Source organism: Fundulus heteroclitus, chromosome 1 (genome assembly GCF_011125445.2).
Source record: "Fundulus heteroclitus isolate FHET01 chromosome 1, MU-UCD_Fhet_4.1, whole genome shotgun sequence".
In the NCBI taxonomy this organism is placed as follows: Eukaryota; Metazoa; Chordata; class Actinopteri; order Cyprinodontiformes; family Fundulidae; genus Fundulus; species Fundulus heteroclitus.
This window is the reverse complement of record NC_046361.1, coordinates 33,572,330-33,587,676: the sequence shown is the minus strand read 5'-3', so window position 1 is coordinate 33,587,676 and position 15,347 is coordinate 33,572,330. Positions and strand designations below refer to the sequence as shown.

Below are 15,347 nucleotides of genomic sequence, written 5' to 3'. Positions count from 1 at the left end.
TTATATATAATACCGACCTAACTAACTAACTAACCAATATTTTGTAGTACTGAAGCAGCTGCTTATATCTTTATCCAGGCAGGGAACAAATAGAGAGACAGACAGAAGGCTGTTGTAGCTGGGGAGTTTGGTCCCCTGACTATGAATACAAAAGTGATGAATAAAGATTGTGAACTCGTTTTCAGCTTGTGCATTTAACTTTTTCCTTTTTTATTGTAGTAGAAAGGTGTGCATTTCCATATCCAGGCTGTGTAAACCATTATTTCCAATGTAACAGTGTAAACAGCCAATGGCATTTCCTGGGTAGCTGTGAGAACCATGAATTTTAATGCCTCCTCCCTCCCTCCCTCCCTCCTCCAGTCCCTACGTTTCAGCTATAGAAGAATTAGCAAATACTCAAGGTGATGCTCAGAATCACTCTGCAGTTTTCACTGTTTCTCTTTTTACCTCCTCTTCCATTATTTTCTTCCAGCTTTCCCGCTCACACTTGGGTTTAATGAGATGAGCTCCCTTGTTTTCTTTGGTTTTTTTTTTTTTTATTCGCAGCCACATGTGCTGTCACAGCTGCCAGTTTGGCACCATGGTGTGTGACACAAACACACAAGCTCACACAAGGGGGATATTGCCAACTCATCCAAACAGTAATGATGAAAAAAAAAAAAACATCTCTCCTTCCAACTCTGATCTTTTCCAGCACAGACTGTCCTCTTCCTCCTGCCACTATGTTGCTCTGCGGCCTGTCTCCATCTTCTCTGTGGTGATGCAGTGTCGGGCATTGCTGTGGTTTTCACGAAGGGACCCACAGATCCATGATCAATGGCAGTCCTGTGATCCGCTATCGAGCAAGGGAATAAGTGAAGTGGCCACATGCATGTTTTGTAGTGTCTCCCCTGGCTAACGATGGCAGACAGACAGCAAGGCAAAGAAGTGTAAAAAAAAAAAAAAAAAGAAGAAGAAAAAAGCAACAACAACAGAGGAGCCCATTATGTGGTGGAAGCAAACACACTGAGCTGCTTCATCAAGGAGAAACACGGCAGAGACAAGAGATGAGGCGCTTAAAGAGGAAGAGGAGATACAATGAAGTCAACAAAGGAGCCATCACTCAGTAATCACCCCCCCCCCTTTTTTTTTGGGTGGTCAGGCACTTTAGCTTAAACTGGGAGTCTGTGGTGGTTAACACAGGAAATCATAACGCAGGTAAGCAGGTTTTGGTAGTTATAGGTGCTCAGATGTCATAGAAGACAAGGTAAAAAAAAATACATGTTGTTGCTTCTGGTTTCTGATTGAAATAATACAGAAAAATGTTCAAATCAGCCTCAGTTATATTATTATTTATTTATTTATTTTGCAGTTGCGGGAGGTTCCTTATTTGTTTTTGTTTTTTCATTCAAGCAATCCGCTATTAATGAAAAACAAAAAAGCTTTTACTGAAAAGTCATATTTGCTATGCTACAAATAAAGCAGCGTCCCATGAAGGTTATATGTAATTTACAAAAATTGACAAATAATAATAATAAATGACCTGAGAATTCAAAGTCCATTTATCTGTCCAGATATAAAACCGTAGTCCTTCGCTGAGGTGGTTTATCCACTTTAACAGATGCAGGCTGAGGTGAGTGTCTTTCGTCTGATCACCTCAAAGATTTTCTACATAACCTTCAGGAGCGACTTCATTCAATATTCAGCTACATAAAACTTACAAAACGCATTAGTTTGACTTTTGCCGTAGTTGCTGCCCCCACACCCCCCAAACCCCCAGCAGATGGGGCGTGGCTGTCTGAGTGGGAGGGCAGCGACGTGTTGCTAAATCTGCTTGGTGAGAGGTGAAATACTGAGGAGAAAAGTGTAAATGAGGCCAAAGTCACAACAAGGAAAACTGAAAAGAAAACTGAAAGGGAGGACGGACAAAGGGGGAACAGAACCTGCATGGTGCCAGGTCCTGTGTGAAGGACACCGTGATGCGTCCCCATCTTCTAATGACTCCCACATCTGCTAAGTTACTCCCACTGTTCCTGCGGGGCCGGAGGGTCCGGAGTTCACACCGGCTCCCTGTTGCGAGGGCTTCAGTTTTGCCACCTCATCCCATTTCACTGGCGTCTCCTGGCTGCGCAATATTGATCTCCGATTCTCAGCAAAGCTGCGTCTCTGCCACAGCCTCTGCTCCTTCAGCAGGTAGCCTTGAATTAAAGCGCACGCCGCCTTTAGACAGATGGCCCCCTTCGGTCAACTAATGAGGGATGGCTGAGCGGGCGCTGCGAAAGATTCATGACCTGTGGAGATGGCCGACTTCCTATCTCTTTCGCGTGTTTCCTTCTTCATTCCATTTACCCGTCTTTAATATTTCTCTCTAGCACCTGCCAGCTTGAGCTTTTCTTCATTCGTCTGCCATAAGCGCTCCTGAAAAATGCAGACCTCTTGTTGTTCTCCGCTTTCCAGCTCTTTAGCTCACTACTCTTCTGTCTATTAACCAGGGGGGCGGAAGATGAACCCGTGCCCCCAGAGGAGGACGAACTGCTGCCGGTGCAGGGATGAACAGCTCGGGATGGAGTGAGGAAGCGAGGAAAGTAAAGAAACGCCTTGCTCTTGTCGCCTTTATTTTTTCATGGAGGAGGGTGAAATGTCAGCTGGGATGCTGAGAATTCACCTCTCCTGCCACCGGTACAGTAATTGTCCTCCATTCAGTGAGTCACTCAGGGTGCACCAGCTATGAGCATGCAAATGAGAGAGTGAAAATTGGGCTGCCTTAGAGTCAAGAGCAGGAAATATCAAAGTTTGCTCGTGTAGGTGGAACAATTTCCATAACAGAACCAAACGCAGAAATTGGGTGGAAATTAAGACTTTTATAAGCAAAAAAACACCATAAACAAAACAAAAAAAACACTACGCTAAAACTATTTAAGGGCTTACCTGGTAGTGCAAGAGCGTGTTGAGTCTTTTCCAGTCGTTTTCAATCTTGGTGGTGATGTCTTCATCCTGCAGCACGACGCGAGCCATTCGCCCCTGACGCCATTCTGATGGCAAAAACAGGCACAAGCAGGTCTGGGTCAACAAAATAATCTACATATTGTCAAAGAAAAAAAAAAAACGTAGCTAGATGATTGTGTTTTTTATTGTAACCGTTGTGCATTTGTAATATGAAAATAATTTAATGCAACAATATTTTTTATTGTGATTCTTTTTGTGCACCTTTATAGTGAAGCTACTCCCTGTAAAATGGACACACCTCCAGCTTCTAGGAACAAATTCCACGTCTCTGTTTTTTACTCTCTCTTTGAATTGCGCTTCATTAAGTGAATGTTACAACACTTTTCCTTCTTTATTCCCTGGCTTCAGCTCCAGCTGGTGGGGGGGCCTGACAACCTCTTTTCCCTCTACTTATGTTCTTGGGCTTGCTCCTGCTGCCTCCAGGTGAAGAACACCTTCTGCCTTCCAATAAGCATTTTGTTCTCTTAAAAGCTCTCACTGACCAGGCTCTGCTTTCAGCACTATAACCATCACTCTGGGTTTTACTCTTACAAGCAACAGAAGCCCGGGAGACATTCCCTCCATAGCCAGATGACTCGAGCTCCGAGTCAACGTGGAATAGACAGTGACCAGATTGAGGTTTGCCCGACAAACTGTTTAACGACAACAAGAGACTAGATACCTTCAGAGTGCACAAATAGAACGGACTCTAGACACGCGCTGGACATGAAAAGTTACTAAGTAAATTCCCGTTATGAACAAATTGAGTCTGTGCCGGGAGAAAAACATCATCTAGACTGGTAACTAAGAAACAAATTGGATATTGCATCACATTAGTGCTGAGTACATGGCAGGCATGACATCTATTTACAGCCTGAATTGAACATGTTTATACATGGTTTAAAAGGGTAGTTCCTTATCCAAAGCTGAATAATTATTATAAAAAAACAACAATAAGACATAAAACTAATCATATTCAACAATAAGATGTCAACAAATGAAAAGTTTTTAAGACATTAGCTAAAAACAAACATATATAGACAGAGAGAGAGAAAGAGAGAGAGAGACGGATAGAGAGAGAGACAGAGAGAGAGAGACACACACACACACACAGAGGCAGAATCACTTCCGTAAACAGTTTTTATGTCAGATTCAGAGTATAACTCAAATGACCCAGGTGTGAAGATGGAGGGCAGCATGGGTGCAGAGGCTAAAACAAGTGGTGACGAGTAAAATCAGCATGTTTAGAACCCAAACCAGCCTATTTATTCTCCAATTTCACTTTGTTAATGCATGCTTTGCACTTTTGAACGGCATATTCTGCTGCCGTCACCTTCATATTGTGAAGTGCCAACACAGCAGTTATGCTCAGCTCATCTCAACTTTATTTATGAAGCACTTTAAAAGATCAATTGGCTTTACAAACCCTAAAACTCTAATAATTCAAACTGTAACAAAATAGAAACAATAAGAGCAAAAACACAATATAAGAAGCAAAGTCAAATAGTAAGCAGATACATAAAAGCAAACAATAGAACCACAAAAGACAACGTCTCAAACCGGTTTAAAAGCTAGATGGAAAAAAAGGTTTTTAAAGAGATTTTAAAACAGAAAATAAGTCGGCCCGCCGGTTATGTAAAGATGATTTGTTCAATAGTTTTGGTGCAATGATAGAAAAAGCCCGGTCAACTTTCTGCACTTTTTTCTTTGGACCAGCTAAACAAAAAAACTGACCAATGTGAGCAGGAGGGAGAGTGTAAATGAAGCAGGTCTGAGAGATGCTGGGGACCAAGACCATGAGGACATTTAAAAGCAAATAAAATAATCTTAAAGCCAATCTATAAAAACCGCTGCTACAACAGGAGAAATATGCTCTTGTGTTTTTTGGTACCATTTAAAAAGGCGAGCAGCAGCATTTTGGACCAGCTTTAGTCGAGCTACTAAAGTTTTGTTAATCCCTGTGTAAAACGCATCGCAGTAATCTAAATGAGTTTTAACTAAATGGAATAAGATTTCAAATTTATGCCGTGACGGGAATAGTTTTACTTTGGTCAGCTGTCTGAGATGGAAAAAACTGGACCGGAACCACAAGTTTAATCTGAGCGCCAAGTTTAACATGTTACAGATACGTTACGAATCCACTGCTATATACATTAAAAAAACACAAACTAAGAGTGAAGGACTTAGATTTATGTGTTGTACACACGCCTCTCCAACAGTGACTGATTGGCTGTATGAGTCGGTAGAATTAAAGTGCCTTGAGATGACATGAGTTGTGAATTGCTGTGATATACAGGACTGTCTCAGAAAATTAGAATATTGTGATAAAGTTCTTTATTTTCTGTAATGCAATTAAAAAACATGAAATGTCATACATTCTGGATTCATTACAAATCAATTGAAATATCGCAAGCCTTTTATTGTTTTAATATCGCAGATTATTTCTTACAGCTTAAGAAACCAAAATATCCTGTCTCAAAATATTAGAATATCGTGAAAAAGTATACTAGTAGGCTATTCAACTAATCACTTCAATCGTCTAATTAACTCGAAACACCTGCAAGGGTTTCCTGAGCTTTGAAAAACACTCAGCTTGGTTCAGTAAACTAAATCACAAGTATGGTAGTGGTTAAGAGACGACATAAGATTCTCACAGTAACTGGTGTACTGACCATGGCATTACTGTCCTTGATTGGCCTGCCAATTCCCCTGACCTGAACCCCATAGAGAATTTGTGGGCTATTGTGAAGAAGAAGCTGAAAGACACCAGAGCCAACAATGCAAATGAGCTAAAGGCCGCTATTGAAGCATCCTGGGCATCCATAGCACCTCAGCAATGCCACAGGCTGATTGCCTCCATGCCACGCCGCATTGATGCAGTAATCTGTGCAAAAGGATTCCCAACCAAGTACTGAGTGCATTAATGGACATTTTCAAATGTTTGATTTTGTTTTGCTGTTATATTTTTTTTTTTTACTTGGTCTAAGGAAATATTCTAATATTTTGAGATAGGATTTTTGAGTTTTCTTCAGCTGTACGCCATAATCAGCGATATTAAAACAATAAAAGGCTTGCGATATTTCAGTTGATTTGTAATGAATCCAGAATGTATGACATTTCATGTTTTTTAATTGCATTACAGAAAACAAAGAACTTTATCACAATATTCTAATTTTCTGAGACAGTCCTGTACTCATAATTTTTCTCATAAAAGAGCATTTTGTGAAGAAAAATAAAATGCCTGATATTTAACTTACATAAAACCTATTCTCTGTGTATTTCTCCTTGGAATAGTAAGGAAGAATCCCCCTTCCCTTTCCTCCAATCCCTCTGAATGATTTTCCCGCTGATGCAACTTCTTTGGGTTTATTAAGCAGCTCCAGTAAAGTATAAAATGTGTGGCGCGCTACTGGCAGAGAGAGGAAAATATGCAGCCTCAATCTGTCCCTCTGCTCTGGGTCGGGCAGCCACTTCATCACTTTGATATAAAGAAACGGTCCAGCGACTGTTGGCTGAGAAACACGCCTCAAGCTGCAGGTGAAGCCTACCTTCGGCTCTCCATTCCACTCTCACCTGCAGACAGACTCGTCTCATCTCTGTGTCGTCTGCTCTAAAGGCGCTAACACACTCGGCAGCTTTCTCTATGGAAGTTATAACTAGAACCGGTTATAGGCAACGGTTGGAGGCTGGTAAACGTTAACGGCTGCGGTGCTTTCGTAACCAGCTCCAGGCTGATGTTACTACCAGGTTTGCCCTTAAAAGAAATGTAGGTACCACTGTAGAACCTCAACTGCTAAAGGAAGGTTCTGGCCATGACATTTTGAGCTCGCATGGCAACACTTTGGCCCGCAGCATGTATGGAAAGCCAAAAATGGCAGAATTCAGTAATGTAAAAAGTACAAAAATTCCTATTTCTACATGAAAAATTAAAAGAAAACTTGAGATGCATATATGAAATAATTATATATAAATATCTTTATCATGAATAAATAGGTGATTAAATATAGATTTAATAAATATATTTTTACTATTTAATGAACAGTTTAACGTCACGGCCATGTGCTGAAGACAATTTTATTTATTTGCTCCTTACAAATTAGAATAACTATGACTGACTTTCTTGTAGAAAGAATGATTTTGATTTGTGAGTGAGTCTGTGGCTGAGTTGCTATGCAGGTTATTCAGGCAGACGTTAGGGTTTACTTTGTGAGACACAAAGTATTTGCTGATTTACAAATCAGCAAATATTTAATGATGTACTTTTGCACATGAAGAAAAAAACTAAATAAAAAATTATATATATATATATATATATATATATATATATATATATATATATATATATATATATATATATATATATATAATTTTTTTTCTTTTAATTCAATGAAATTACTACATATAACAATTTACTATTGTAACAAATTAAGTAATTTATTTTTTGGGATTTCTGAGATTGCTAATTTTCTACAGCAGATATATCACATCAAAACTATTCTAACCAATAATAGTAGAGATTTGGCGATAGAAGACAGTATATCGTCTTCCAAATCCTATCTCAGACTATCTTGTCCCAGGCTCGGTTAGGTCTGTCAGCTGGCCTGCTTGTATATACTGTAACATCAGGTACTGGGCTCACTACAAGGTACATTATTCTGTTTAGCGACACCTTAGACCATATTCCAGGCATAGTCATGGTGGAACTAGGTGGTTTAGGTGTCACCATAGCCTGTCTGTCTTCTTGCCGATCAATCATGACTGATCACTGTCAACACCAAGTCCTCTTCATGACCAGTTTTCATTCAAACTCCTGCTTTTTTTTCTGTTTTTTCCCTCCCTCAAAATATCAAATTCTATGGCGCACTACATCTAGTGTTTTTCTGCAGTCTACAGAAGGCATGTAAACCCCTCAAATAACAAATGTGAATAAAAAACATAGAGAAAACCATAAATAATTGTACTTTGAGAGTATTAGCCATATTTAACAATACTCCACAAAGGAGACTAACTCCTACAATTATGTCTATGTCCTGTAGAAGACATGCAGAAGCTGGTTTGTTGTAAGAATAGATTTTAGTTGCTTAAATCTCAATTAAGAATAAAATAGCTACAAAAATTGAAAAATAGACCAGTGCCACTCAAAGAAGACAGACTATATGTCATGTGGGTTTAACTGATTTCCAGTCTCAGGATGATTCAGGTTGTTTAAGGATCTCCCACAGAGAATTTGGACATTTTGAAGTCTTGACTATATTCCCAGAATAATTCAAGGTGCCCAGATTTTTAATTATAACCATTTTGTTATTATTATACCTGAAAAAGATTACCTACCTGTGTTTGGATATCTGGATGTGTGAAATCACATCTATTTAGTGAGAACACTTGGTCATTACTGGTTTAACAAAAAAAACGTATTCAAAAATAATACAAACAGCAACTGATTCACCAGATGGCGCAAAGTAAAAAGGTAGGGTGAACAGAACCACTGAAAAAAAAAAAAAAAACATAATTTTGTTGAAAAATGTTAAGAGAGACCAGCTCTGCATGCACACAAATGAGGAGATATCTGCAGGATTCCTGTGTCTCCTCAGACAGGGATTGATATGCATCTTAATTTAACACTCCACAAGAACTTTTGAAAGACGTATATTTAGGCTGCCTGCACACGTTAATTGGTACATGTGTCACAAATGCGGCAGTAGACCCATCACTGTGGGGAGGGAAGAACGATCAGATTGAGAGGGAGGCTCAGGGAAAATTACTTCCTTTCAAAAGCGAAAAGAAAAAGGAGCCATATGTAACAGGTAAAAAACATCAAGCAGCTACGGTGGAGGGCAGCGGCTGAGACGTCGTCGTGTGGTAATGAAATGATAATAAGGGTAGTCACAGGGAGGCGGATAACCAATGCAGGCCTCACACTGGGAGCTATCACTGATTCCCCCCCTTGTTGACTGTGTTTTTATTGCCGTGTGTCTCGGCCAGATGACCGCATGAGGCCTCCGCCTGGCACAACGTTACCCCCGAGCCATCTAGCCTCTGTGCTGTAAAGAAAAAAGGTACACCTGCCGACAGACTCACGCAGATGCAATCGCTTTCAAGCAATTATCTGACGCCGGCGCTGTGGAGAGACACAGACGGGTGCGCATATTCGAGATCCGCACGGGGGCGGCGGCGGTGCCCGTTGTTCCCCCCACGCTCGTGTGAAGTTAAAAGGAAATCAGGTAAGGGACGGGGGAAGCGAGGCACGGACGGGAGAACGACGGCGGTGGCAGACTGCGTGGGATGTGCAAATTTAGTTCGAGGCGGGCTGAGCCAGACGGTCAGCTCTTACCTGCGTCGGCCACGTCGCCGATGTGAACGCACGCATAAACAGATGAGGCCCGTTCTCTATTTAAATCTCTCCCTGGCTCTGCTGGCACCGGCAGGCGTGGAAAGCCAGCCGGCGAGAGGGACGCTCCACACATTGGAGACGTCGACAGTCGGTTTCATCAAAGCAGCACACCGGGGGCCAGGCTGGGCCGCAGGAGCACACAGCTTATTCACACCGATAATCCGGGCTCGGAGCGTTCTCTCGCTCATACGTGAATCTAAAGGCGCGAGGGACGCCACACCTGTCAGCTGCGTCTGTTTGCCCTGAAACTGGGCGCTCAGTGCATGAGTGTGTGCATCTCTGTACCTAGGTCCATGTCGACAGCCCGCGGCCGCTGAGAGTAGGGCATGTTCTTGTAAACGGCATCGAGTATCTTCTCCTTCACTTGCGTGATCGTGTCGCAGTTCAGCACCTTCACGGGGATCTCCGGACTGTTCTCGTTGTCCGGGTTTACGCAGTTTAGGATCTGGATTGCAGAAAGAGGGAGAGCAGGGAGGCAGAGAGAGTGAAACATCACACAGGGGGGAGGAAAAAAAAAGAAAAGAAAAGCTGGAGGCATCTTGTTCCTGACTGGACGTGGGTCCAGCTTGAGGCTTTTCCCTCATTACAGGCTCCTTGGAGCATGGCAGGAGCTTTGAGAAACCATTTCCGCTCTTACTGGCATCCCAAAATCTAATTTCACACCTTCGGCGGGACACCAATTTCCAGCACTGCCGGGGCATTAGCACATAATGAGCCAAATTCCCAGTCAGAGCAATCAGAGCATTGTCATGTCACATGCTGGTTGTGTGAGAGCGTTCCCTTTTCTATCTGTTCATGTCATTAAGTGAGGAGAGGTTTGTTTGGTTTGTTACAGTCTATAACCACCTACCCTGATGTTGGACCAACATGGCATCCTGTGGCACTAATGCTTCATTTTCTTCCCGCAGTAAAGCAGTGAAACACAGCTACATTGCTCTACAAAGGGATTCATCCTCCTTGTAACGTTTCTCACGTTAAAACCTAATATTTTAACAACTTTTATTTAGTGCACTGTTCTAGAATTTCATGCCAATAAACCCCAAACTCAGTCAGAATGGATGGAAATAAGAATATTAGGAATAATAATTCCTTTATTGTCCCGCAATGGGGAAATTTGGGTGTGACAGTTACAACCAGTTATTGCAATGAGGAAAAAAAACAGAAGAAGAAAAAAAAGCAAACCGATCTAGTCTAAAGTTAGATCTAAAGAAACACCAAGAGTAGAAGATAACGGTAAATACTGAACAAATGAAAAATAATTATTTGACAGTGGAAAAAAACTCCAGCATATATCGATATTTACATAATGTACGATAATACAAGATGCAATATGCATGGCAGTGCAGCTATAGCTTTAGTAATTGGGAACAGTGTAAACAGTTTAAGTGTCTAACATTGGATTTACTGTATGTCTGGACTTTGACTAGACCACATACTACTATCTCTAACCCAGTTCCAAGTCTCTGTAGTCTTTTATAGGTTATATTCCAGGATTGCCTTGTGTTTAGCTCCACCCATCTTCCCAGATAACACTGAGCAGCTTGCCTGCACAAGATGAAGTTAAAGCATCACTGCAGAATGAAGCCGCCAGCGCTGTTTCACTACGGGGAGGGTGGTGTGTGGTATCACAACACAATGCACTGTGAATGTAAACCAAAAAAACAAACAAACAAAGAAAATTTCTAATTTGGTCTCATTTATCCACGACTCTAACTTCTTTGGGTTCTTTCAGCAATCGCTTTCACCTCACCACTCTCCCATAAAAATCTGATGTGTGCAGTCCATGACAAATGCACCTAAACTGTGGTTCGCTGCAGCTCCTCCAGGGTTTACCACAGGCTTCTTTGGTTCTTCTCAGATTAATGCTCTCCTTGCCTCACTCATGAACGATCATGTCGTGGTGAGTTTTCAGTTGTGCCAAACTCTTTCCTTTGGCAGATGAAGGAGTGAGATGTTTAAAGTTTGGGATTTTGTTTCATTGACTAACTCTACTTTAAAGCTCTCCTCGGCTCCATCCCTGACCTGGCTGCTCTGCTCTCTCACACTGCTCTCTGCTCCCAAATATTCTCTAACAAACGTGTGAGGACCTCCATTCAGACTGGGATTAAAATTACACGCAGTTGGACGCTAATTGTGCATTAGAGAATTTTTGGAGGGGAATGACTGTACCAAACTTTATTTAGGGGTATTAAAGTAAGTGAGGCTGAGGTCAAATGCATGGCACACTTTTTCTGATTTATTTGTAAGTCAAAACCATGCATAGATTTCAATTCAGAGTCATACTGTGTTGGTCTGTGTTGTAAAATCTAAATAGACCACACTGAAGTTTGTGGTTGTAACATGACAAATGTGAAAGTGCTATTTATGATTTTGCATGCCATCTTAAAAATGGAAAGTGTGAAATAAATAAATGAACCTGAAGCTGTCTTCTGTGGTCCACCATTTAAAACAAAAGAAGACCCTTTTGTCTGTTTGTGTACACGGCAGCTTGGCACCACAATGCTCGCGCACGCTCGCAAGCCTTTGTGCAAACTTCTGCTGTGTCTGCTGGCGTGTGACGTACCAGGGTTTTGTACTCGATCTGCTGGCGGATGAGCTTGTCTTCGCTCAGGGAGTAGCGGGCCTCTCCGGTGATGGCGTCGATGGGCCCCTTTTCCATCTGCTGCTTGATGGCGCAGTACAGCATGAACAGCGGCTCCCCTGCACACTCCTGTGAACACAAACGCGCACGCAGTCAGACAAACCCACAGGTTCACACATGACGGAGCACCAGGGCAAAAAAAAAAAAAAAAAAACAAACTCAGCAGACTGAAGACTCAAACTGCATAATCACATGCTTAATCTGGAGTCTTTATTAAAAAAAAAGATACACAGAATGGATTTGTATGTGCATGCATAAACACCGGCGCACATTTGCTGCTGCACTGACCTTGAGGAATTTGTGAAGGAGGAAGGCGAACCAGTTCGTGAGCATCTTCTCAGCAACCGACTCTGTTCTGAAATTTCATGAAAGAGAAACAAAAGAAAATATAATTTCAGTCTTTCGACGAGCCAAAAACGTCCAGAAAACACAACAGACCTCCATAATTCATGAAGTTGTGAGAGAAACCTGAGGGAGATTTTTTTTTTTCTGACACCCCGACTACGGAGCAGGCCACCTTTGGCTCTGCCCGTACGCCGCCTAAAACCTCGTGGTCACAGTGAGTGAGCAGAGCCGAGCAGACGGGGGGCATCCGTGCACGCGAGCGCGCGCGTGTGTGTGTGTGTGTGTGTGTGAGAGACGGAGCAGACGCACGTGCAGTTGATTATTCATGTGCGGTTCAACACAGCGGGACATCAGCAGCTGTGACAAGCCTCAGCTGTTGAGAGAGACGAGAGCTGTCACAGCCAGGTAACGCCTGATCGCAGCCAAAACGATCTCTTCTCCTCTCATTTCCTCCATTCCTCCTCCCCACCTCCCTGCCCTTCCCAGTCAATCACAAATGGAGCTACAGCCTGCTGCTGGGCTTGATTGGGCATGAAAAAAAAAAAAACACATACACACACACACACACACGCACACGAGTGCAATGACCTCAGTCTATTTCCACCACACAGCATTCAAGAAAACTCTGTAGCCTTTTACAACTCAAAGATTTTGCTCTAAATGCCAGACAAATATCTCTACCTCTGCCTCATTAGCAGCATCGTGAATCACTAGAGAACAGGAGTTAGATAAAAAAAAAAAAAATACAACAATTGTTAATGAGCAAGAAGCTTAGATGAAAGAGTTTGCTATATTCACACAACCGACGTAGATGAGGTGAATAGCAGAAACGAGCTGTCTTGTAAAAAAAGGCTTTAGGTTCTGGGGTTATGTCTGAAAGGACAATTAACAACCTCCAATAATGATCATGCTCTTGTCTCTAATGATAACCGGTCCGTGGTTCATTTGATACCGGGCCGTACAGAAAGGACAAATAACATCCATTATTCCAATTTCAGTCATTATCTGAGTCTAGTTTGAAAAATGGCTGTATTGTGTCCGTTGCATCCGTCTATGACTCACTCTTGATGCGTGTCAACATGCATGTCTCGTTCGCATCAACAAATGCACCGATCGCATCAAGCTTGGCCGGCAACCATTTTGCTAAGGAGGCTTTCGCTGTTGGCGAAGAACTGATCCTGGCTGTCCCTAAAGACATTTGCTGTGAACTTCTAGGAGAGGCTACACAGCAGAAGCACGTAAGGACTGTTGTAACGAGGAAAAGTTAAGTTGTAGAATGGACGGGGCATGAGCAACACACTTCAGGTGTCATCGCCCAATATCCCCCCCCCCGGGATGGGACCGTCACGTCGCAGAGAAACACACTCAGGGCTCCCACTGAATCCGCATTATAGTGAGTTTTACATTTCATGCATTTTTAACTGTCAGTATTTTTATTATTATATTTACAAAATACAACGATTTTTATGCCGGTCATATAATTTTTTTAGTTGTATTTTACTGCCACACCTTCAAGGCCATTCTGTAAAAATATGATCTGATATTAAACCAGACCGGAGTAAAAAAATGTTGTGGACCACTGTTTATATATATATATATATATATATATATATATATATATTTATTTAGTTAGTTTTTTTCTGGGGTTTTCGTAGCACTAGTGGCTCATTTGTACAAAGTAGGCTGACAGGAAAGGGGGTTTGAGAGAGAGGGGGAAGACAGAGAAAATGACCACAGGCCGGAATCGAACCCGGGTCAGCCACATCGAGGACTAAGGCCTCCAAAAATCATAAAAAACTCTGATAAATCTACAACAAGAGTCATTACATTAATTAGTCCAACTTAAAACAACAATTAATTGCTTTTTACCCTTAGATATCTGCAGTTCTATAAACACATATCTACCACCTTGGTGGTAGATATGTGCCTAGCTGCCAATCAAATAAACAGGATGTTGGAAAAAAAAAAAGTATTTTGCTTTCTGGAGAACAGCAAAAATTATTAACCCTGAAATGAGTTAGACTGTTAGAGGAAGCCACACTACAAAAAAGAAACTGTATACCCACAAAGTAAAACATATTGCACAGAAAATGCATTTAATATGGAAGAAAATTTTATTTCTGTTTTGTCTTAGAAAAGCTAGATTGTCTTTGTATGAAATGAATAAACCTAAGCAAAAGAAGACACTAAAACAGCAGGTTCCATGCTGCTTTAGATCCACAGAGCACTTCTCTTCTAGCTGCTAGCATGTGGTCCACATCAAAACTACTACAAACATTTCTTCTCCTCGCTTGAATGCAAATGATACATCCAGGAAGCACAAGTTAACAAGTCTTGATAAAGTGGATCTGCTGAGCTTAAGACTGAGAATGGCTTGTGATTGCCACCTGGTTGCAAGTGATCCCTTCCACAAAGCTCTGTATGTAATCGCCGACGATTTCAGTGACGACGCATTAAAAAAGGCCCCTTAATGCAGCAGTAAATTACTATGATTATTCGGGTGGATGCGACGGAGGACCCGGCATTGACCTGCGGATTACCACAAATTGAAGCCGCCAGGTATTAAAGGCAAGTTAGAAGGCTTCGGTACCCTCAACAATGTAGGGGATGATTATACCTGAACAGAGATTATGACTATTATTGGAGATAATTGTGTTAAGTCATGTTTAAGGTCTATAAGCAGGAGTATAGAGCTGAAGCTAAAGCACCAGAAGGAATGTCTGCGTAAGCGAGGTCACGCCAGCCAACAATTTCGGCGCTGAGATGAAGAAGAGTGTCCGGAGTTTTCTTTCTCATTAAAACATGGACGATTGAGGATTTTTCTCTAATTAAAAAGCACAGATTTTACTTCCCTCTCCGTTGCACGAGTGTAAAGCTGAGGTTATATTTTGTTTTGAATGATGTGTGGCTGTCAAGGCTTTGATGATGTCTCCCACAGCCGGAGGCTATTCCCCTGTGAATGAGTTCACTGGCCAGTCTATTGGCAGCTCGCTAAGAGAGGAAAGG

General features: G+C 41.8%; 1 protein-coding gene across 2 annotated transcripts in view; it reads right to left on the bottom strand.

Moving 5' to 3' along the window:
- plxna2 (plexin A2) overlaps positions 1-15,347 on the bottom strand; it is a 278,376-nt gene that overhangs the window by 20,249 nt on the left and 242,780 nt on the right. For both annotated transcript variants that reach the window (XM_036141455.1, XM_012875562.3), the window contains exons 23-26: positions 12,285-12,351; positions 11,919-12,065; positions 9,641-9,800; positions 2,908-3,011 (exon numbers count right to left, since the gene is read on the bottom strand). In XM_036141455.1, coding sequence (XP_035997348.1) covers positions 2,908-3,011; positions 9,641-9,800; positions 11,919-12,065; positions 12,285-12,351 — 478 coding nt within the window. The remainder of the gene's footprint in view (positions 1-2,907; positions 3,012-9,640; positions 9,801-11,918; positions 12,066-12,284; positions 12,352-15,347) is intronic.